The sequence below is a fragment of the Falco rusticolus genome, chromosome 9 (genome assembly GCF_015220075.1).
Source record: "Falco rusticolus isolate bFalRus1 chromosome 9, bFalRus1.pri, whole genome shotgun sequence".
NCBI lineage: Eukaryota > Metazoa > Chordata > Aves > Falconiformes > Falconidae > Falco > Falco rusticolus.
The window spans coordinates 8,411,133-8,434,266 of record NC_051195.1 but is presented as its reverse complement, the minus strand read 5'-3'; the positions used below and the strand labels follow the sequence as shown (position 1 = coordinate 8,434,266).

The 23,134-nt window shown below is 39.5% G+C and overlaps 1 protein-coding gene across 30 annotated transcripts in view; it reads left to right on the top strand.

Moving 5' to 3' along the window:
• KCNMA1 (potassium calcium-activated channel subfamily M alpha 1) overlaps nucleotides 1–23,134 on the top strand; it is a 506,074-nt gene that overhangs the window by 458,141 nt on the left and 24,799 nt on the right. For 16 of the 30 annotated variants that reach the window (XM_037399270.1, XM_037399267.1, XM_037399255.1 and 13 more), the window contains 2 exons: nucleotides 17,184–17,297; nucleotides 20,593–20,723. In XM_037399270.1, the coding sequence (XP_037255167.1) occupies nucleotides 17,184–17,297; nucleotides 20,593–20,723 (245 nt within the window). Of the gene's footprint in view, nucleotides 1–2,895; nucleotides 2,941–17,183; nucleotides 17,298–20,592; nucleotides 20,724–23,134 lie in introns of all 30 variants that reach the window. The other 14 variants (XM_037399258.1, XM_037399257.1, XM_037399256.1 and 11 more) reach the window with 1 other exon arrangement.

The window sequence follows — 23,134 nt, the reverse complement described above, 5'->3', positions numbered from 1 at the left end:
CCACCAGATGAACAGGGCTCAACACAAAATGTTTTTCTTTAGTTGTAACTAAAACTGCTATTTGGCTTTCTTCCCGAAAACCAGAAAGACAATTATACTTAACTGTTTAGAGATTTATAAATACTGTACCAGAGTAGCCTCTGGGTAGTAACGTTAGATATTCAACTCAATAATTTTCTTTTACTGGATAGTGATTTAGATCTTATTTTGAGTCCTATATAATAAAAGCAGTACGTTTCATTAAAAAACACTTACTAAACAATAAAGAAAAGTGATCTTATGGCTCCAAGCAGGTCTAAAGTAAAGAAAGGGGGGGCTGTATAGTAACATGTTTTTCCATGGACGTTACAAGACAGATCACAGTACAGCAGGGTAGATGTATTTCAGCATAGTAACAATTGCAGCTGTTTTCTGAATGACTTCAACTTACGAGAATTTTCCCTAGGAACACTATTTCAACATATGAGAGATCCTTTTAGGGCCTTCATTTACAGTTACTGTAATAGATCCTCCAACAAGAAAGAATAAAGAGAAGAAAATAAAGAGGGGATGAACTCCTGGGCAATACATCTCATGCATGATGGCAGGATTCTTCTGGGGAAAATCCTGTAAAATCAAGTAAACATACTCAGAATTTTACACGCTGACTTTCAAGTGTAACAGATTGCACAAGCTAAAATAACCTTGTACGAGTTTAGTTTCATTTGATCCAGTTCCTTTAAAAATCACTTGTGGCTTCATCATCATTTTTTGTGGAGCTGGCTTAGATGCCGCTTGAAAGGGCAGAAATGGTTAGCCCCGGAGTTCCGTTAGATTTGTTTCATGATCTGTTGATTAATTCTTAAATTTTTTGCAATTTTTGATGGACGTAGGGTAGCAATCTCCTGCAAGAAATTTCCTGTTGAAATGAATTTGAGATCTGTATTCCATTGTGTTTTGGAGGTAATATATTCTTTTTCACCTCTACCAAGCAAGAATTCTTGATTGTTTTATCTCAGAAATGTTAGCAAAAGAGAGAGAACATGGCATTATCAGGATTGGAAAAGAGGGAAAGTTCTTAAAGAAGGGGAAAAAATAAACACTGTCTGAAATGCTTCATTAGTAAAAGTTTTGTGTCACTTTCAGAGATAACTGTATTGTAGCACCATTACAGGCATTCGTTATAAGTTCAAAACAATTCCCGAAGGAGGGGGGTCGGCTGAATGTTGTATCTTTATTTGTCTTATTTTATAATAATAACTTAAAGGTTTTAAGTGAAGATCTCAGAATATAGGGTTGGATAATCATAGACACAGTTACTTTTTAGGCTGCTATGGAATTCAATATTCTGTGGCCACTCCAGTACTATTTCCTATGTTTAACTTGTTATATTACATGAAAATGTAGAAATAAAGTGCCTTACTTTCGAACACAGAAAATCAAACTCTACTTAAGCCAGCTAAATAATTTGAGAGTTTAAGGGGTTACTTAACCTCCTTAGGAAAGCATATAAGTAAATGTAGAATACTAAATGTAGATGTAATAATAAAAATAAATAAATAAGCAGTGCTGGCAAAAAGTGAAAGATCTGGGGTAATTTTTTTAAGTGTGAAAGTGAGCTATGACACTAACTTTAATCTTTTCAGCATTTAGATTCGTGTGTGTCTTTGCAAATCAGTGTAATTTAGGTTACGGAATGCTTGTTATACTTACAGATGGCTCATAATTTCCTAAATCACATAGATATTGTGAAAAATTTTCTCATAGATGATATCCATCCTACCAGTCACATTTGCAAAGATGGCGAGTGTTTTGCGTTGACATTGGGGTTATGGGTTTGTCAGGGTCGATAGTTTAGTGTAGGGGCTACACCTGATTAAGGGTGGTTTTATGCTGTCTGTTTCTGAGTGCTCCTTGTATTTTTGCCAGCATCAGTTGTTGTAAATGACAAAAATAATGCAATTAACAAAATTTTTCTACTTGCTTGGTTATTAACTAATTGAATTTTGAAATGTTTGTTGTAGTTCAGTTTCATCATTATTTTTCTAAACAAAGGCTGACCATCCTAAGTAATGGAGTTAATAACTGAGGAATGACATAAGGGTAGCCTGACTTCCCAGCGCATGTCCCACATCACCATTTGCTCACAAAAAAATCCAATTTTTGAAGATTAGGTCACTGTGATAAATAACTCAGTATTACCTTTTTGCTACATGCACATAATTTCTTATCCTGCTGAACTAGATGGATCAGCTGATAGCTGTTATTTATTTTATGGTAGCACACTGGAGCTCTAGATGGGATTAAGAGCTTGTTGTCATAGTCCTGATATATACAAGAATAAAATATAGCCTTTGCCCTGGCAAGTTTACAATCTGATGCCTTGCTTGTTCCAAAACTTAAGTTATGTGCTCAATGTTATACAGGTTAATAAATCTCTCTGACTTCAATGAAACTATCCACCTGTGTAAAGTTAGATTATGTGCAAGTCTTTGCAAGATTTGAACTTAAATAAACTAAAGAGGCTGGGTGGGAGAGAGGCTGTTGACTTTGTTTCCCGTGCTGTGGAAGCCACCTCGGTTAGGACCCTGCTCGCCTGCCAGCCCACGCCAGAAACCCTCAGCAGAAACCTTCCCACCCAGCACCGGCTGCGATGCTTATATTTTCCTTGCAGCTGGACACTAACGTTAGGGGCTGGAACTTACACACGTGGAAAAGAACTTCCCGTCTCTCTCAAAGTTTTCCTAGCAAGAGAGAAAAACCATTAAGAAAAGAGGGTTTCAATTCTGTTGCTGCTAAGCTAAAAATGTGTTGGGGAATGGCTGCAGAGACACAGTTTCCCTGTACTTGAGAAGTGCTGTAGGGTCTGGCTCCAGCACCTTTGAGCTCTCATCCTCTTTCTCCTCTGCTTTCCAGATACCTTCTGCTTCAGCCAGAGAAAGATAAAACCCAGCCGAGGAGGTAGATAGTACAGTACATCAAGCACGTGATTTCACACTTAAACTATAAATATATTTAACCATCCCAAGACTGTGATAAATTCTTGGTGACTCTATTTTATTATTATTTGCCGTTCAACATCTTGAAAGCAAACCCCCTATTATGAAGGTGTACTATTTTGTGCATTTCTGATGCTGAGGAATAAAAAAAAAACCACGCTGTTTTTATGAGCATTAATTATACACCAGGCAAGGAAGCAATTGCCTCTATGTTATGAAATATTAAATCAAAATGCTTCCTGTTCCCAGATGTCCCAGAGATAAATACAGCAGTATTTTGAAGCCCCACTTGGAGCTGTTTTGCCTGCAAATTTATAGTTTTGTCTCCATTTTCAGAAAACCCTGTTTTATGTGAAGTATAGCACTCTTGGTAGTTTTTAAGGAGCAAACTCCTCTGGAGTTGCCTATGTAGGCAACAACTCTTATGTAGATTGCTCACAAGGGATCTGAAGTTGAAAGGCTCCTTTAAGATGACAAATGGGTTGAAAGTGTTATTGTCTTTGATTGCATGCCTTACATCATCTGTATGTAGGAATAAGAGTGCTATACTTTATCTTTAGCCATTTTATAAATATTTAAGTCCTTATAGTTGCCTAAAGATATTAAAGCATATTTTACAGTAGTTGGAATATAAATATTATATATAGCACAAGATACCAAAGTAGTTTAATGAATTCATAATTTTCTGTTCACTTTTATTGGAATGTGTTTTATGTTCCAAAACTTCCATTTAAAGAATAAGAGACCGTTCTGCTCACTGACAAGATGTGAGCCAATAGTGGATGTTATCAAGGTTGCTTTAAATGATGATAGGGGGCTTCAATTAGCAAGAAGAAAGGGAACATGGGTATTAGAATGTACCGTACCAACCTCTGTGTTTTAACTTTAAAAAAAAAAAAAAACATTTTGAAGAAATTTTGGGTTTTTAAGTCTTTAAAAAAATGTAAGGTGGTTTGCTTCTCTGTATTTTTTAAAAAGGTCTTAATTGCAGAAGGCAATGCATATCTAGATCCAGTTATACAGGAGTAAATTTCTTAAAATTTGACTTTTAGTTTCTAAAATAACCAACCATAAAATCTTGTGGCATTAAATGCATAAAAGGTCTGTATTTCATGGCCTCTTGTCTAGAAAGGTGTGTTGACGTTGCAATTGCGAATCTTTCAAATTCCCATCAAATAAAAAAAACAATTCTTTTTAATATTTCACAGGTTTGCTATTTCCCAGTTGGAGTCCATGCTGGGTAATGCTTGCTAATTACCCACAACAAAAGTAGACACACAATGCTGGTAAATTACCTGACCCTTTGCATTTTAATGAGACAACAAGGATTTCATGAAGTGATGTTATTTCAGTGGTTAATGGTGTCAGCAATGTTGTAATTGTAGGCTGAGGCACATTAGCTGCACAACCACATGTAGGAAGGGTTTCTCCCGACAGGCCCTTTGGAGAATAGAACGGGGTATTATCATTAAGCCTATGTCATTTGCATGCTGCTAATCACTTACTTTATTATCTTGTGTATCCATTGTCTTTCTTTAATTGCTCTTTAAATGAAAATTAAAAATAGTTCCAATGCCCACGATACTTGTGATAGCATCTTGATTATGAAGATAACTTCAAGAAAATGGAACATATAGATAATATATTACAGGATTACAAGATAGTTTGAAAGTTATATACCATAGCAGGCAGCCTCATGAGCATAATTCTGGTATCTTTCTTTGCTTCAGTACGTATTGTTTGTTTAATAAATGGTTATTTATATGCATAAAGGTGGGTGGTTTTTTTAAAGGACGTACATGAATTCAGAGATCAACGTCACTGGTTTTGCTTTAGTCTGCAAGAGATTCAAAGCATCAATATCCAGCATTTTCCATCAGTCTGATAACGTTACAGTAGGAAGCTAGGGTTTAGGTCTTTGTGCTTTCCAGTTAAATCCTAGTTTGTAGGTTTCCACTGTAGAAGAGCACGGTTTAACACCTGCTAGTGAGCTGCACAAATTCGACAGCTTTAGGGTAAAAATTACAAAATACTTGGCATTCTTCTGTCAAGGCAGACCTGTTGATTTTTATGTTTGACATGGTTAAATTTGAGGCATCTCAGACTTTGTGTAGTAGACACTCTCTAAAAACTTGGTAGCTTCTGGTTATCAGGAACCTTCCAACCTTTCAGCATGTGCAGAGGTGGATATGCAGGCTGAGCAGAGGCATGGTCTTCAGCTGAGAATCTATACCGCTGTGCAACCAACGATGCATTTTTGCAGCTTTTCTTTTTGATGTCTGAGCAAACCAAACCTGAAAAAGTAAATCTATGAATTTTGCAAATGCTACAGTAAGAATTTTTATTGAAGGAAATGGGGTAAACTTTGTTCTTGACTAGTCATTGTGATTTATCTTCATTCAACGCACCCTAATAAGATTATGGGTGCCTGGAATTTTCATATTGATTTATCTGGATACAAGATTAAGGTGATATAAAGTTTCTGTAATGTCATAGGTATACCTGATCTTTGGAAAACTTTCCTTGGAGCTTTAAGTAGATCCTATGAAAGTATAGTTGAAATTGGACCTTTCGTATTGACTTGAGGTTTGGTTGCTGGTTTAAATTTCGTATTCAGCTTTAAATGTCAAGTACTCTTAATACTAATACAGGAGCATGATTACTGGTTAGTATTGAGAGGCAAAGTATCCCTACAGCCTAACAGGACATATATTTTCTGGAAGGTTGACTCGATGGGATTTTTGCTTAAATGTATAGGCAGGATTATAATGTGATTGGATGTTGTCGTAGGATTTCCCATTTCTGCTGAGTTTATGTCAGTCTGCTTGTGTTGTGACTTAGAAATGAGTCTCCAAGTGAGGGCAAAGGTAGCCAGACATTTCTTAAATCATTTATCTGGACAAAAAAAGAAAGAGAGATTTCACTGAAATCAGGCAGTGTTGTATGGGGGCTGAGGAAACAAAATGTTTGTAGAGCTGTTTCTTGTTTGTTTGAGGACAGATGGGTTGGAGTAGTAACACTATGGTTACAGGAGGTGTTCTTAAGGACCAATGTTCCATTAGTCATAAGTGTGAGCTTGCTCAGAACCAGTTTATGCTGTAACCAAGATTAAATTCAGAAAGGCTACTTGAACTATCTTGTTATCATATTAATCTGTGTATTTTAGAAGCTATATCTATTGTAAATCCTCAGTAATTGTGAATTGTTCCCATTGTAATTTTTCATGTATGAAGAAGAGGTCTTCCTAGAACAGTAGCTTAAAACTTTTCAGAAGTAAGTTCAACTATATTAAAAAATCCCTGTTCAATTATCTAATCCACCCTGTCTTGAAATCAGTGTTTGACAAGCTGATTAAAGTAATGTTTTGATGAACTCCTTCCTGTAGGGCAAATATCAAAAAGATTTTTCCATATAACTCCAGTTTAGCAACGTTGCTATTTCCAGTTTAGTAAATGCGCCTAAGCAAACAGATCAATCTCAGATACTCTGTTATGTCGTAGTGGATTTCATTGGCTGCCCCTTGCTACCACATCTTCTTTCGAGTTCATAAAAAGGGGGTTTTGTCATAAAATCTTGGGACAAGGTTCCTTGAAGTACGCCATTCATAGGGTTTTGAAAAAAAAGTGTAATAAAACAGTATGAGTCATTCTGTCATGATGACGAGTTACTTTTCTTTCGATGATTAATATTCAATAAGAGGGGGAAAATGGTAAGCCAAAATAGGGCAAACTTAGCGATGGAAAGTTTGTCTTTTCTTAAAAGCAGGCAGTACCTCACTGGTTTTGTATATACTTGTCCTGGTTGGGTGTTTTTGATACGTTTGAACAAACTTTCTGATTATTTGCACTGGTGACTATGCTTTGGATATTCTTCCCCCTAGAACGGCCATCAGAGGCATAAGTTGCTTTCTGGCTTCTTGATTCTGGATCCTGTACTGATTGAAACAGAGATTCTCAAACTTCACAGATCGGGTACTACAAGTGGTATCGCTGCAGTTCTTCACCTTAGATATTATTAGCAGTTAATATATTGCTACTGGTACATCATTCAAGAATGCATAATTAGAGAGCTACTTCAGATTCATCCTGATTCCTTAACTGTGTAAATTCTACTTAGTGTGTGGGGTTTTTTAATGTGGAAAAATAGTAGAAAGAAAAGGAAATCTTCATTGTCTGTGTATTTGCAGTCAGAGTCAAGAGAAACTGCAATAAATTAGACAATTTTATTATGTGGTAGACATATTAAAACTGGACTAGATGTATATAATGTATATGCATATACACACACACATATATATACACACATATATAAGGCATAATGTATATGTGACATATAAACCCGGGATAATACGCCAAACAGAACAGAGTATAAGGCTGGTTTGATGTGTTAGCCACTCCTGTGAACTACAGTATGAAAGAGTTGACATCTTTTTTAATGGAAGTACTTTCTGGATGTACTTATCTTTCATGTAACTTTGTTGCACATGACAGGGATGGGTTTTATACTGACCAGTAATACCAGTAATTCTGAAATGTAATTGTGCTGATGTGACAATGCGCATGTTTTGAAAATATACCCCAAGCCCTAGGATGGCGTTTCCTTACGCCTGTTTCAAATTGGGCATCATACATTATTGGCAAGGTTCAGATTAAACTGCAACAGAGGTGTTGTCAGCTACCTTTTTGGATCAGGAGAGTTTTGTTTGAAGTGGTATACAGATACTCCTTAGGCAGTTATCATTCCCCACAGTGGTAACTGCCCCTGAGTGCATGTGATTTATTGTGCTTTCTGTGGAGGAGCTGGTTGAGTTAGCACTGTGTAGACTGGCATAGCTCAAAGCGACTTGGCACCCATTTTCACACATGCTATCTACTGAGATGTCTTCAACAGGCTTGCTACTCTGAGGTTGTGTGTGTTACAGAAGGCAGTATTCAAGTGACAAAGAGCATGACTGATTTTTTTTTTTTTCCCCCTGTTTCTGGTTCTGGTAAAAAATTTTGGCTTGCAGAGGACCTTTGTAGTAGTATGCTGAAAGCATTAACACCAGAAGAAAATTCTCCATTAAACCTCTCTTTAAAAAGTATATTCACACGTGAACACAAAATCCATGTTCCTTTACTCTGAGCATTTAATCGAGCCCTGAAGTTTATAAATTACAAATTTAATCTTAGGGAATCACCTGTGTACTGTCACTTGACTATGGTCTTTTATGACGACCTGTCCACTAAAGAGTTGTGATGGGATTTGGTGAAATCTGGCAGGATGGGACATGGGCACGATATGCTTTCCAGTTGGCAGGCTTTGCCAGGAGTCGCCTTTTTTTACAATGCAGGGTAAGGTGGGAGAGGAGTTTTTAGACACTTGCAAATAGATTAGGTGGCAGGGAGCATGCAGGAGGCCGATGGCGCATACCTGCCAGATAAATTAGAGGTGGTCTTGATCTGAATCCAACCTGTCTCAGAGCTTGGCTTTTGGAATCCAGTTCAGATTTCTTTGACAAAATGTGGTCTCAGCCTTCACAGTTAAACCTTTGATCCCAAGACAGCCTCAAATGTGGGATTTTAGTTTTGACCCAGCCTATAGAGAACTTAACGACATTTTACTGTAGGTTTCCAGCTCAGTTCCAGCTCGGATAATTTACAAGTCTGCTGGCACTATTTAGCCCACACAGACCATGAAGTTGACTGTAAGTAAGTCCAAGCTGATGGAAAAACAATATTGCTGGAACAGAGTGACATATGTTGATTATCACAAAATGTCTGTTAAAGCATTTTGTATGGATCCATTTCCTCACTGTATACACCTGAAATTTTTGTAGAAGTTACAAAGTAATTGTACTTAAAGCCATGGAATCATCTGCTAAAGAAATTGTTGGAATACATATTGCAAAAAATGACTGCTGTGGTTATTACTGCTGCTGCTCAGGGGAGCTATTCAGATGCCTCATTTATTGGAGCTTAATAGATTAAAAGTCCAAATTGAGTCTCATGATATAAACCTAATCAAATTCTAATCTGCATAATTTTCCCATAAGCAGCAATGGGAAATTTGTTTAATTTATGTTTCAGCAGTTGCCAATCATGTGTTGGACAACATTGTTACTTTTATTTCTCAAAATGTTTTTACTGATTGCTTGCTATGACATCTGCTTTGCTCTTCCTTTTTCACTAAGGAAAAATTTACTTTATTTGATATAATGTAGATATAATGACATAATGTAGAGTCTCGCCTAACATGACGATATATCATTTTTAACAGTGAGCTTTCCATTTCATTTGTAGTTATTGAATACTTGTCTCCGATCTAGGTAATAGCTTAATTTATTGGATAAGTTTTATTGGGCATATTTACTTATTTTTGCCTGAGATCTAAATATTCAAGGTTGATTAACGATTAAACTGAAAAGAATTTGGCATCATTTTATAGTAAATTCTTTTAGCTGCAAACCTGGGCTACGCTTAGATGCTACCAACTTTTTGCCCTAGAAGTACCTAGGGTAGAAAAATATTAAATGGTAAATGGAGAGTAGGGACAATTCAGAAATAAAGTTTGCGATGGAAGTGGCTAAAACCCACAAGAATTACAATTTCTGATGTTATTCTGAATTTAAGTGTATTCCATAATAATTGCTGAATGAACACGTTACAATTTCTTCTCTCTCATTCCAAGTATTTGTATAGTTCTAGCGGTTCTTTCTGGGGAAAAAAAAAAAAAAACCAAAAAAAACAAAAAAACCAAAACCCAAAAACAAACCCACAAAACAAACAAACAAAAAAAACCCCAACCGAACAAGAAAAATCAAAGGGGGAAAAAAAGTCTTTGGTAAGTAGCCAACCGGCTCTCTAGCTCCTGGGCAATAATATTAGGAGCAGAGGGGCTATACCTAGAGGGGCAATCCACCAGAAAGTATGAACAGTCACTTGCCACCTCTAGAAAAACAACATGGGAGAGGTAAATTCTTTCCCAACAGGAGCAGGCTTTGGAAAAGCAGGTTCCTGACAAGAAAGTAAGGGGATGGGGGTGGAAGCAGATGGGAAACCAGTGATGGCATTATAATTACAACAAAGCAAGACAAGAATTTAACAAATCTAAAGCACATGGTATATTGGAAGCAGTTAAAATATTCTCGGAGTGGTTTGTAAAAACATAGCATAAAACCAACGTGAAGACATCCCAAGCAATAAATTAAGTGCGAAGCAGTTTAGAAACTGTTGTCCTCTGCATTCTGGAAGTCCTTTGTATTTTACTGTGTGTTGTCCTGGATGTTTTCAATTAGAGAATTACCCATCCGTTCCTCTGTTTCTGGAGATGGCTTAGGAAAGAGATGCTTAGGCAGTTACAAGATGGTGCTAAATATCAGGCAATAAACTGCTGGTGGCCTGTCCCTTCTTCTTGCACTATGGAGAACCTGCAGAGTGTCACAGTTTAATATTTAATTGTTTAAATGTTTGTGCCCAGAGCATCTCTGAAGATGCTGCAACCTCTGAGAGAGCTGGGAGCTTAGGCAGTCACATCTGCTCTTCCACATTCCTTTTCCAGGGCTTTAGCGATAATCTCCAAGAGATTAGTAGATCTTCAGGCACAAATTACAGTAAAAGTCAGAACTGAAACCAGAATTTGGGATTTCCAGGTTCTGAGGCCAGGGTAAGACTCTCAGTCTCTAGACCACATGGGACATTGATGCTGGAATTGTTTCTAAATTGAATGGCTGTAACAGATTCCCATGAATGTCAGCAGCTCTTTAGCCGCATGACTGCTGCTGAACTTTCCAGGTATACCCAAGTGGCTGTACTTCGGAGAATAACAGGTATATTCTATCATTCAATTGAATTCACTGGAATATTAATGGATGTTGTCAGCAAACAGTAGCAAAGGGATGTAGCTGTGAGGTCCTTTCGTAAGAGAATTATTTCTTTTCGGCTGGCTCTGCTTAATGAAAATCTTTGTCCCATATTCCTGCGTGGTAACTTGTCGGGGGTGTCTTTGGCAGTTCACCACCTGTGCGATATTCATACAGGCTCAAAATACCATTGTTGTTTCCTGCTTCTTGGATGACCCAGAGCTAGTTAATAGCGTATATGCTTTTAAAAATGAGTTTCTGAGGACTTCCGTGCGTATGTTACCCAGTTGAATCCTATGGCACCTTTCCCTAGAATAGCATTATTTAAAGGGCACTATCAATTTACATGTCGCTTTAATGACAAGGCCACAACCTTTAGGTCTGCCAAGTGGATTTTCAGTTGGGGAGCTGCATTCTGCCTGCGTAGAGTGCCGGTTCAGTATAACGTACCTCTTTGAAAGGGAAGGGAGGCAAAGAGGAAAGTGGCGAGGGGAAAGGGGAAGAGGATCATAAAGGATCCATTAGGATCCTTTAGAACAGAAGATATTATATAAATGTGACATAAAAATCTGCAATGAGAATATGCCTGTCTGGGTAAAGCCAGAGGAACAGCAGCAGTGCACATCCGAGAGCCAGATTCGTTTCCACATTAAAACCCCAGTAAGCCTTTACTGGCCCCCCAGCAAACTAAAAGGATATATTTACTGCTCTGTAGAGCAAACCTTCCCAAATTTCATGGAACATTACTCAGTCAAGTGGACCGCACAGGAGCAAAAATTGGTGGTTTATGGCCAACGCAATCAGCAGAGCACTCGGCCATCGGGCCAGTTGCTCCAAACCGTGCACAAGCAGGGCAAACCACAATTATTGCTGGTGCTTTCAGTGGGCAGAAGGCATGTTAAGCCGTGCCAACTTTCCTTAATTTTGAACGTCATCACGGTGCTGCCATATCTCCCAGAATACCTGCGTGTTACTGCTGAGCCCCAGGCGATGCCCCGCTGGGTTCCTGGGGGAACCATGGGCCAGCCTGGCTGCGGGGCACAGCTCTCGCAGAAGCCCAGCACTGCTCATCACTTCATCGGTCGTGTTCCATAAGAGACAAGGAGGGCTTATAGCCAGCTGGCCCTGCTGAGCTCTGAGCACCTGGACCCCCAGAAACCCTTGGGAAAAAGAGCTTGCCTTCTTGTGGGAAGGAGCCTTCCCCAAGGTTCTCCTTCCACAAAGATGAGAAAACCTTAAAGAGTTAGAGTCTTGCAATTGTTTGGTTGTTTCGCCGCCTCCTGTGAGCAGTAGTGCCCCAAAGGGAGATGGGGAATATTTCTTTGTGCAGAATCAAGACGTGGAATCCAGCTGCTTTTGCAGAGAACTGCAGGAGACTCAAACTCCTTTAGAGCTGAGTTAGGGGGTGGGAGTCCCCACCTCTCAAAAAGGGAGGCTGCTGATGGCAGGGTGACTCCGGACTGCCAGTCCTCACTGATTTTGAGCACGTCAGGAGTCCAGAGCTTGAGTTCCTCTCAGAGGTGTGGTATATTTAATCCACTGTTTGGCAGCATTTTGTTTCGGAGAGGGATAGGGGATTGCTACCTCCTGTTGAAGTACAAGCCATTTCCTCAGTTTGATGTGGGAGACCTTGCTCTTTACAACTACAAGAAGGGAGAAGGTTGCAGCGAGGTGGGTGTTTGTCTCTTCTCCCAAGCAGCAAGCGATAGGACAAGAGAAACGGCCTCATGTTGTGCTACGGGATGTTTAGGTTGGATATGAGGAAAAATCTCTTCACGGAAAGGGTGGTTAAGCATCGGAACAGGCTGCTTAGGGAGGTGGTGGAATCACCGTCCCTGGAGGTGTTTAAAAGCCGTGTAGATGTGGCAGTTAGGGCCATAGTTTAATGGCAACCTTGGCAGTGCTGGGTTAACAGTTGGACTTGATGTTCTTAAAGGTCCAGCCTAAATTATTTTACGATACGTGTTGTGGTGGTGACGGCTGTAGCCAGTGGTGGTGGGTTGACCTGGCTGGCAACTAAACCCCTACCCAGCCTCTTGCTCACTTTCCCCACAGTGGAATGAGGGAGAGAAGCAGAAGGCTGAGCGTGATAAAAACCCTCATGGACTGAGGGACAGTTTAATAAGTGAAAAGAAAAAACAAACCAAACCACAAAAAAGTAAAACGCAAGTGATGCCAAGGGGCTCGCTCACCCCGCCAGCAGTTGGCTGTGGGATCCAGTGGTTGCAGGACGTGGCACAGCTGTGCTGCACCTTACCTCCTCACTGCTGGCCAAGGGAATTCCCTTCTCCAGAAGCCCCCCGCTGTCCCTGGATTTCCTTCTTCAGGGACTGTGCTCAGCCTCGCACGGGCTATGGGAATTTGGCGAGGTTGATCCTGTTAAGCAATTGGAGCCACAGCTCCCTCAGTTGTTTGTTGAACAAGGAGACACTGTGGTTATAAGATCACAACTATCAGCCCTGTTCTACGATTTTTATGAGCGTTAATGGAACAAGGTTTGGGGACTGAAGGAGAAAATGGAATATGAAAAGGGAAATGAAAAGAGGCTGTGAGGAAAGCATGTCATTTCTAAATGAATGCTCTGTGCAGAGGAATTGAATCTTTTCACAGCTGAAAATGGATCTTAAATCTGATGCCTTAGCTTGTTTCAGCTTCTGTAATGAAATAGAGTTTCCCTAATACCCTGTGACCTGAATTTCTCCCTGCTTTATGGGTGCTATTCCTTGACGTACAAACCTGTATTTTCTCAAGTCAGCATTTGATGATGGATGTCAAAATACAGGTCATGTATTATGCATATAGCATTACCGATTTAAGGTGTTTACTTGTCAAGTTGAAGAAATTCAGAAATGTCACATTCACTGAATCTGCACAGCTGTCACTTGTAGTTTTTCATGCCTTTAAATGAAAGTTCTGATAAAGCAGGTTAGTTTTTCTGCACTTTTTTTTTTTTTTTTTTTTAATCTCTTCTGGAGGAAAAAAAATAGAGAGCCCATGTACAGAATTTACACTGTGACTTGGGGGCAGGAATGTGGCCTGAAGGTTTACGATGCCTTGTGACTCCACACACAGGGACACAAAATTCCCAAGTACTCCAATTTTTGTTTTCCTGAAAATATTCAAAGATGTTTACATTTTTTAAAAGTGGATTTGTAGAACTGTCTGAATGAAGTACAGGCAAGGAAATTAAATTAAAATAGCAGATCTCACTCACATCTTCCAAGAACATAGGGCGAAAAATATTAAGGCATGAGTCTTATTTTTCATTCAAGGAGAAAACAAAATCCCTTTAACATGCTTCCTGCATTTCAGACTGAATGCACTGTGTGCGCAGTGTGCAATTACAGAGCTCCTGACAGTCTGTGTCTGAAAGAAATGCCACATTTGCTTCAATCTTCTAACACCATCCTAGGAAGACAAATATTTGAAGGGTTAGAGAGGGTGGCTACAAACAGCCTTTGATGGAGAGTGTGTGTGTGTGTGCGTGCCTCTGTGTGTGCGCACGTTGCAGCAGGGCGAGGTCAGGAAGGACTTGCACGTTCAGACATGGTTATGCCAACTCTCTTCAGTTTGCTTTTAGCTGGTAGGGAAATACAGGTGTGCTCTGGCCATCTGAAGAACATGATTCACTAAACGATGTTTTAAGGAGTCTATCCTGAGATAAGGAGAGAAAAGCCTTCAGAAAAAAGAGAGAAGCAGGACCTCTAGGGATGCTTCCAGCAGCACAACCCCTAGGGTGCATGGGCACAAGATTAGTGTTCTCTGCTCTCACATAAGTGAGTGTAAAAAGTCTTGCTGTTGCCATTTTGGCTTGGAATTCTGCAGAGGGGCTGCCACTTTAACTGCCCAAGGAGTCTACAGGTACTTGAGCTTTTTTTTCATGTGCTGTGGCAAAAGCCTTGCCTTTCCTGTAGCATATGAGGACGCAAAACTCTGGAGCCCGCTGCAGGAGGAGGTGTCACGCTGATACCCACCTGCCCTCGGACAGCATTCCCTCCCTTTGGAGTCCTGCTTTCATTTTTCCCGCTGTTGTGAGAGTGGCAAGGTTACCTCTAACTCATGGTGTGGTGCCTGAAGGAACTCCGTTACAACTCGCTCGTGAGTCTGAGAAATCCTAGGCTGTGCCAGGCAGAAGTAAGCATTCGGAGAGCCAGTATGGCCGTCAGCCACAGTGCCGCACGCACGGGAACATCTGCAAACCAACACCAGTTGGGAATGCAACTTGCTGTCACCGTGCGCTCTTACTGAATTCGTTTCAGCACAAGTAGTGTTAAATGACTGACTGTTAACATCAGCAGCATTTCAAATTGTCCCTGGGAAATCTGCGTTCTAAAGGTTTTGCATGCACTGGTAATATTAAATAGAATTGCTTTGCTGGCGCAGGTTTGCCTATGGCGATGTTTTTGTCTTGCAAGCCTGCTGAAGATAACCCGACTGCTTCTCTCCCAAGGAATTTTCTTGCAGACTTTTCACTCCCTTTTTACTTATCCTGTCCTTATAATCCTCATGTTGTGTCTAGCTTGCATGCGATAGTCAGAAGGAAATTCATACTGGTACCTTCTAAGTAACTCTCCTCAGTGATTTTAGTCTTACTGCCTATATATTCTGTACATGATATAGATGAGACACGGAGAAATTAACTGAATATCAAATCAAAATTTAAATCCCATTCAATCAAGAATTCCAGATCTAGTGGTTCTTATAGTTTGTCTTGTTTAGGGACAGTTTGAGAGCGATGGTAATTGTCACTGGAAGAGAACCACAAATCCTTCAGACAATATCAAACCGGCACCACATGTGAAGAACTGCAGTTTAGAGATTTCTTGGTTTTTAAATTAGTTGCCAAACTGAAGAAAGGTAAAGTGCATAATGTAACAGTCTTCTAAATTCAATAGCAGACGAATGTATCAATGAATTTAATGCAGTGAAACAGTTTCCACAGTACAAGAAGATAACACAGTTGCGTCAGGAATTAATTTGGCTGTGATTCATTTAGAATTGGTAAAGGGACTATTCAAACCTCTTTCAGACTAGTGATGTCAGAGGATCAAAAGTCAGTCCCTAGTTGAAGAACTTGGGCATAATGTGGCAAGAAACCCAGAATGCTTTCTTAGAAATGTGTGTTTTAAAGTGAGCTTGGCTAAATTCTATTCCTAGCAGACAAATATTTGCTTAGAAGTGTTGCCTTGGTGTTGGTCTACATGAAACCCTAATGTCAAACTCTGGCTTCACTGTCATTTCTGCAGCAATGAGTTTAAAAGAACATTCCCGTGATTTCCGCAGCTGTAATGGACAAGGGAGATGGAACGTGTTACTCTCAGCTGTGAATTTTCAGCCCAACTGTTGCATGGGCTTTTGTATAACTGCCTGTTTTTCAGTGCTTACAATCCAACTCCAAAAGGCTTTGCCTGGGTATTTTTTATATCAAAAAAAATATATTAAAAATTAAAAATGCTCAGTGTCAAGAGCTTCGTTTCAAACTGTGTAGATAATCAGGCTGAAAACACAAATTTCTTCCGAGGTGAACCTTGCTGCTCTCCAGATCTGTTTTTGCTTTGAGTGCCTGCCAATGTTTCCTCTCCCACCTATGTTTCCTTTACATCCCCAAAAGTAAAAAACTTTCTGGTTTCTTTTCAAGCTTTCCTCTTATGCACCATTTGAAAACCTGTGTCTTTTTCCTTCCATCCTATCTTTTTCTTCTTCCCTATTAGAATGGGCCCTTCCATCCCAGTATTCCTATAACTGTAATCCTCCTAAAAATGCATATTATGAAAGGTGCACCCGAAAAGAAAAAAAACACCTACAATTGTGTGGGTTGTATTGCTCCTATATAACAGTTAGAAAATTTTAAATCCTGCATGTTGATCAAACCTGAAGCTTGCTAATGGAAGCAGTTTATTTCTTCTCGTTGTACTACTGTTTACAAACAATACTCTTTAAAATGTTAATTGAGGTTTAAGGAAAGGTGTTTGTTTCAGGATTTTTTGAAATACTAATAGGACAAAAGTAAACCTCTCTAACACTGAAGCCTTGAATTTTTTTATAGATTTTTAAATAAGCATTGTTCTTTCCATTTTCCGTGTTTTGATGCAAAGGCTACCTAGGATAACAACATAAATTTCAGTTTCTCCATTAGCTACCAAATCTCTTACAGTAGAAATGACCTCCATGTCTGTGAAGGATTATGTTACTAAGAAATAATTGTTGAAATTTAAGTAACTTTTTTTTTTTTAAATGACAACTTTTTTACCATACTTTTTGGGAAAAAACAGAAAAATAGAGATGGGGAATTCCCTGTTGGTGGGGATTTGTTTAAATTATGTTTGTCCTGTATAAACTTTTTTTTTTTTTCCTTCTTCTTTTAGGCTTTACACCACCCGGGATGGATAGGTCCTCTCCAGACAACAGTCCAGTCCATGGCCTGTTACGTCAACCCTCCATTACAACAGGAGCCAACATCCCCATTATAACAGAGCTAGGTAAGGAAAGCTGGCATTCATCCTTCCATGCACGTTCTCCTATCCTTTCCCTACTTCCCTTGTTACGCAGTCTCAGGAACATTAACTAAACTGTATCTTACGCTGCTATGTTTTCTCTTCTGATAACTGTTTTGAATTACTCTCGCTAAAGAAAGATTAGTAACAGTTGTTTCACTTTATACGAATAACTGAAATATATTTCTCTCTTCCCTTTGGGTTTTCTCCATTTTCTTAAATAAACACTCTATCAGACAAGATGCTTTTTACATAGTGTAACAAATAAGCAGGGGTCTTTGGGCTAAGGTTAGAAAAGAAAAAACCCCTACGCAGTAAGTATGAGCAGACATTTCCTGTGCATTTAATCAATAGTAAGAGGCCATTTGTTTATTTCTTCATGGTCCAGAACTGTTTAATCATGTGTAACCAAACTCTGTATAATAGTATGAGACATTTTACTCCTGAGAATACAATGATGGTAGGTAACCAGGCTCTGATTTCCACTCTAGCTGTGGGTATTTATGTTGTCAAGTGGTGTGATGTGAAGTGCAGAAGCTGTTCTGTTTTTTTCATGGCAAATACAAACTTGATTTGTGGTCCTTTGTCCTTTTATTTTCTTTTTCAGTTTTATTTTTTAGAGCCTTACCTGTCTTTTTCCCTTACTTTATTCTCTTTCTGTACTTTCTTTTCCCCCTAAATACTTTACTTATTAGCTAAGCCTGGCAAACTTCTGCCTTTGGTTTCAATCAGTCAGGAAAAAAACAGTGGAACCCACATTCTAATGATAACTGAACTGGGTAAGAAGTGCCTTTTTCCTTCACATCACTGTCTTATTTTCTGTTGTTGTTCTTACTGTCATCAGCTTTTTCTTTATTTATCTGGCTGTATCAGAGGGGCTACCCTCATGGCACTGCTTTGAATGTGTTTTATTTGTGGTTCTGGTTGAAATTGACTGTCTTGTTCTGGCCTTTCTTAATGATTTTTTTTTATATATATATATTTTATTTTTTTTCCCCCCACGCAGCATCAGTAAACCTTTGATCACACTCGTCTGACCTGCCGGCTGTTTTCATAGCACCTTCTCACCAACTCATTTTCTTTGGCCTGGGTCCCCACCTCTCGGGCCCTCCCTCCCCCACCCCCAATTTTTCTCTCCTTTTCTCTCTTTATTTCTCTTTTTTTCTCGTTAATTCAGCCTCTTGTCAACTTGGTGGACATGCCTTAGCAGTTCTCACAGGAAGTCCAAGAAGAAGTAAAAAAATACCAGGGAAAATAAATAAATAAAAAAACCAACCAAAACCCCAGCATCATATTTTCCCTTAAGCTATTTGTTTATATTGGGGAGTAGGCCTTTTTCTCAGAAGCTCGGCTTTTGAAGCTGTAAAAAAGCAGCCAAGCTTCTGTGTTGCCTCTTCTCAGTAAAGAGAGCTCTTGCCAGCTCTGGTGAGCGGTGGCTGATGAGCATGTCCCACGGTGCAGCACCAGGCGTTCCATCCCCCTCACCTACTTCCCTTCCCTAGGACCCTAGCCTGCAACCTTGCATCAGGAAGATAAAGACATTGAGGCTAAAACCACCCTTGCAGAATTCACGTTAGGTCTGTAGCACCTTGGAAACCGATGCTGTGTGTGGCTGGTGTCAGTCAGGCATGAGTCTGCCAGATGCGGATGGAAAAAGATCGCTACATTCAGTAGTGCCTACTCTCAATTTCCAAATCAAAGTGAGGCACAAACTCTTTGAAAAGTCCATTTTGCAATGAGACATCAGGCTTTCAATTGCTGTTTGGCTCAAGAACCTGGAGAATAAGTTGGTAGCGATTGTACAAAGGCAGGCGCATTGTGGGTATCGGTGTTTTTCAGGATGAAATTCTTCCACCTCCCCAGGCGGAACTCTTCTCTCTCTACCGTGCTGAGGTGTCGCGTTGTTGTGATTGTGTCAGGGAGTGGGAAGGCAGGAATTTTCAATCCTACTTCAGCTCAGGTCCTGACTGAATGATCATGGCCAAGGACTGGCTCAACAGGGCTGTAAATGGAGGATAACGATTCTCATCTTTTTTAGACAGCTGTTGTGAAGCTTTATCTATAGTTATTCACGGTCTGTAATTTAAGCGTGGCAAGCACAGTAGTGCATACAGGTTGGAAAAGGAGTGGGTGGAAAATGGGACTATATAGGAAGGAAGATCAGAATAGCAGGCAGAAGAATTTCTAACCTAAGAAGTCCAGAGCCGAAAGCATATCAGGTTAACAGCAGCTCTCACGTCGTTTTCAAAGCTGGCTGGGCTAGCTCAGGAGATGTGTTCACATGGGGAATAGGGTTGTGTGCAGTTTCAAACGCTGGAAAAGTTTTTAATTTCCCTTCCTTGCATGGGAACTGAAATTAATTTGTCATTTAGAAAGTTAAAGGGTATTTTGATGGCATAGCTAAGCGGTCTGTGCTTTCATGCCTGTGGAGGACTAATATGGAAATGAAATATTTCATGAAATGTGATCCACTTGATACGCTGATCTCAAGGAAACAAATATTTTTAGTGGAATGAGGTGGAGGCAGAGAGCTTAACGGTGACAATGAAATGCCAGAGAAAGTCTAAATGACAAATATTACTTTATTTGGGCTTTTTCTTTAAAACAGCCTGATATAGATTCTTTTTCACAGTGGCTAATACAGAATTTGTGGCCGAGGAAGTGAAGTTACGGAGACAAATATTTGAACAAAAGGCAGTGCTGCAAGAGAATAGCTGGAGTATTGCTCATTCATTCAGATAGATGCATGTTAAAGGGACAGTTTATCCTCTTTTAAGCCGTAAGTGCATTAACACCACTCCAGTAAGAATCACAGCAGCACATCTAACAGATGCCTGTGGGCTATATCAGAGTTTTATGGACAGCCTTTGTTTTGCAACGGGGTTCTGACTTGGTATCTTGTGATAACATTTCACTGTACGTGCATACAGCCGTAGCCACTGTACCCGACCAACACCGAGATTGTCTTGATATATACAAGAGCATCATGTATCTTATTCTGAGCGCAGGCAGCGGGTGCCACAAAGCTTCTTTCATGGCAAAGGGATAGTCACCTCTCCAGAATGAGTCTCACCTCTTATGAGCAAGATAATGACCGACAGATTTTTAAATGCACATTTTCACATCCATCTTGATTTCATTTTCAGTGACGTCAAAGACACAAGTCTGTGTTTCCAGACATATGCTGTTTCTTTTTCTTTCTGACTGTGTAATGTGTAAGGTCACATGCTGGTGACCCAGAAACACCTTATGATTTTATTATTATTATTATTGTTTTCAGTAAATGATTCAAATGTTCAGTTCTTGGACCAAGACGATGATGACGATCCAGACACAGAACTGTATCTCACGCAGCCCTTTGCCTGTGGAACCGCGTTTGCTGTCAGTGTGCTGGACTCTCTCATGAGCGCAGTAAGCAAACAAAACCTTTTTCATTCCCTTCCATTGAACTTACTGTGAAAGAGTATGAAAGTGTGGTCCCTTTTCCACAGGTAGTCAGGAGAAGATGCTTTTCTCTTAGATGTCAGGAGAATTTCAGAGCCTAAACAAGGTTATTTTTTAGTTGGTCACAGAGTCCTTAAAAGAACAGAGATATCTAGGACGGACACGAGTCCACAGTTTTAAAAGCAATGAGTTGCATGTCAGGCATTAAGGATAACATTTTCCAAAACCTGTTGTATCTCCCTCCTGAAACCTAGACCCGAATTCAGTGTGTTGGTCCCTACGCTCACCGTTCGTGTCAGACAGCATCAATCGTGTTTTAAGCTTTTAATTTCCTGTAGCCATGAACAGTGCTCTGAGTATGAGCGCTGGGGGACACAGCTAGAACGATATGAAAGCCATTGCACGCATCACGTGAACTCTACTTGTGTGAAGAGAGGTCATCATCTCTTTTTCACATGAGTTGTCTTGTGAGTCAAAACATAAGTGCATGCCAGAAACTACAGATGGTGGCCTTTGGTTATGTCTACATTAGGGTTTTTAGTTTGCAGCCATAGTACAGTGTTACAACAGACGCCTCGGTCGTAGTCCTTGTCATCTCCCCTTGCTTCATATCGGCTAGGTTTTCAGACCAGTCTTGCTCTGTATGAACTGTACTTCTTTAGGAGGGACCTTAAGCTCTGCTAAATGTCGCAAGGACATAGTCGTATTAAAATCTGAGCGTAGGCTTTCTGAGCTCCCTGCAGAATAAAGTTCTATAGTGCTGGGAATCATCTTATAAACCCCACATAAGACTAGAAACGACTGAACAGGCTTCCTTAAAGGAGCCGAGTCTGACCTTCACCTAAACTTACAACGAAGCTTTTTGCTTTTAAGAAAAAAATCACAGTGATCTTTATTATTTAATATTTTATTCATATTTCTTGTTTATGTATGTGTATTACATATTTTTATTCCCTGCTATATTCCTCATATGTTCCATCCACAGATGAATAATATCAGTCTACGCTGATAAAATGTTATTCTAATGCAGCCTAGGAGTTTGCAATAAACTGAGAAAATACTTCCGGGCCATATTTTGCAGGTGTGACAAATTCAGAAAGCCTAAGCAAGCACACTTCAACTCTGTACCTTCTCTAATTAAAATCTCAATGTATAAAATATTTAGCATTTTCACATTACAAATGGGAGTAATTTAACACAAAGGTTCCAAATTGTTGTACTGAGAGCTGTTTATCTACTCACATTATTGTCTAAATCGATGTCCCTGAATGAATCCTTCGGTAGGGTGCTTCCAGGATCTTGGAGAAAGTAGCGTTAATTCTTCTGGTGGCCACTGGCATCACCACAAAAAGCAAGCCAAGCGTTGTGGGCACCACTTTGCTTGTGCAAAGGTGTATTGCGTAAATAGTAGTGAGGCAATAAGAAGTATGCAGAACATGACAGTTCAGAAATTTTTACTTGGAACTCATCATATAATCCTCACAATAATTGTAGTTATTGCTAGTTTTTATTAACTTTTAGGTTTGACAACATGCCCCTCTGTTTCTGCAGTCCCTTTCTTCAACTGGGTCTTTTTTTTTTTTTTTTTTTCCCAAACATTTTCACATCTAAGCGGTCACATTACATGTCAGGGACAGCGCAGCCTGAAGCCCGAGGGGTAAATGTGATAACAAGAGTAGAAAATCCTAAATTAAAAAAAAGTACTAATCAAGAAGACAAGCCAAGGATTCAGTCAGTTAGTGTTGTTCACCATCCTGTCCTTGCTTTCACCACTTTCCTGATTGGTGGCAGCATTATTTTGTCTTTTATTCCTCAAAGGCCTAGTAAAGAGTTGGAAAAGTACCATTCTTTCTGACCCTTCAGAAAGTGTAAGATGTGTGAGATGTTTTTCCTTTACTATCCCTATTCTCATGGGAAGCATGTATTCTCCTTTCACTTCTTTTCCAAGGAAAAGAGCATTTCTCACACAAACTAATCTACTCGCACTATATTATCTTTTTTCTTTTTTTTTTTTTTCATAGAGTACACTTGTTTTAAAGGATCAACTTCTATTTATTCTGCCTAACTTCCAGCCATTACTGACCAACCAAACCCAAAATCCTAACTAAATTGTGAGATCGGCAATCATGATTCCATCCTTTTAATTGTGCAGGAATTCTGCAAGAAGGAAGTAATTCACACTGTGCCAGCCTGTGCCAGCTCACTTCGAGACAGAGATATAGTTCATTATATGATCCACTTAATGATTCAGCGGGTTTTTTATTGGTTAATTTTTATAGAAAAAAATACAGCTTATGATCTCTGTTGATATATTTGGAATGCAAATTCCTTATATGGTCTGCAATACAAACATATAATGCATGAACTGCTCCATTAAG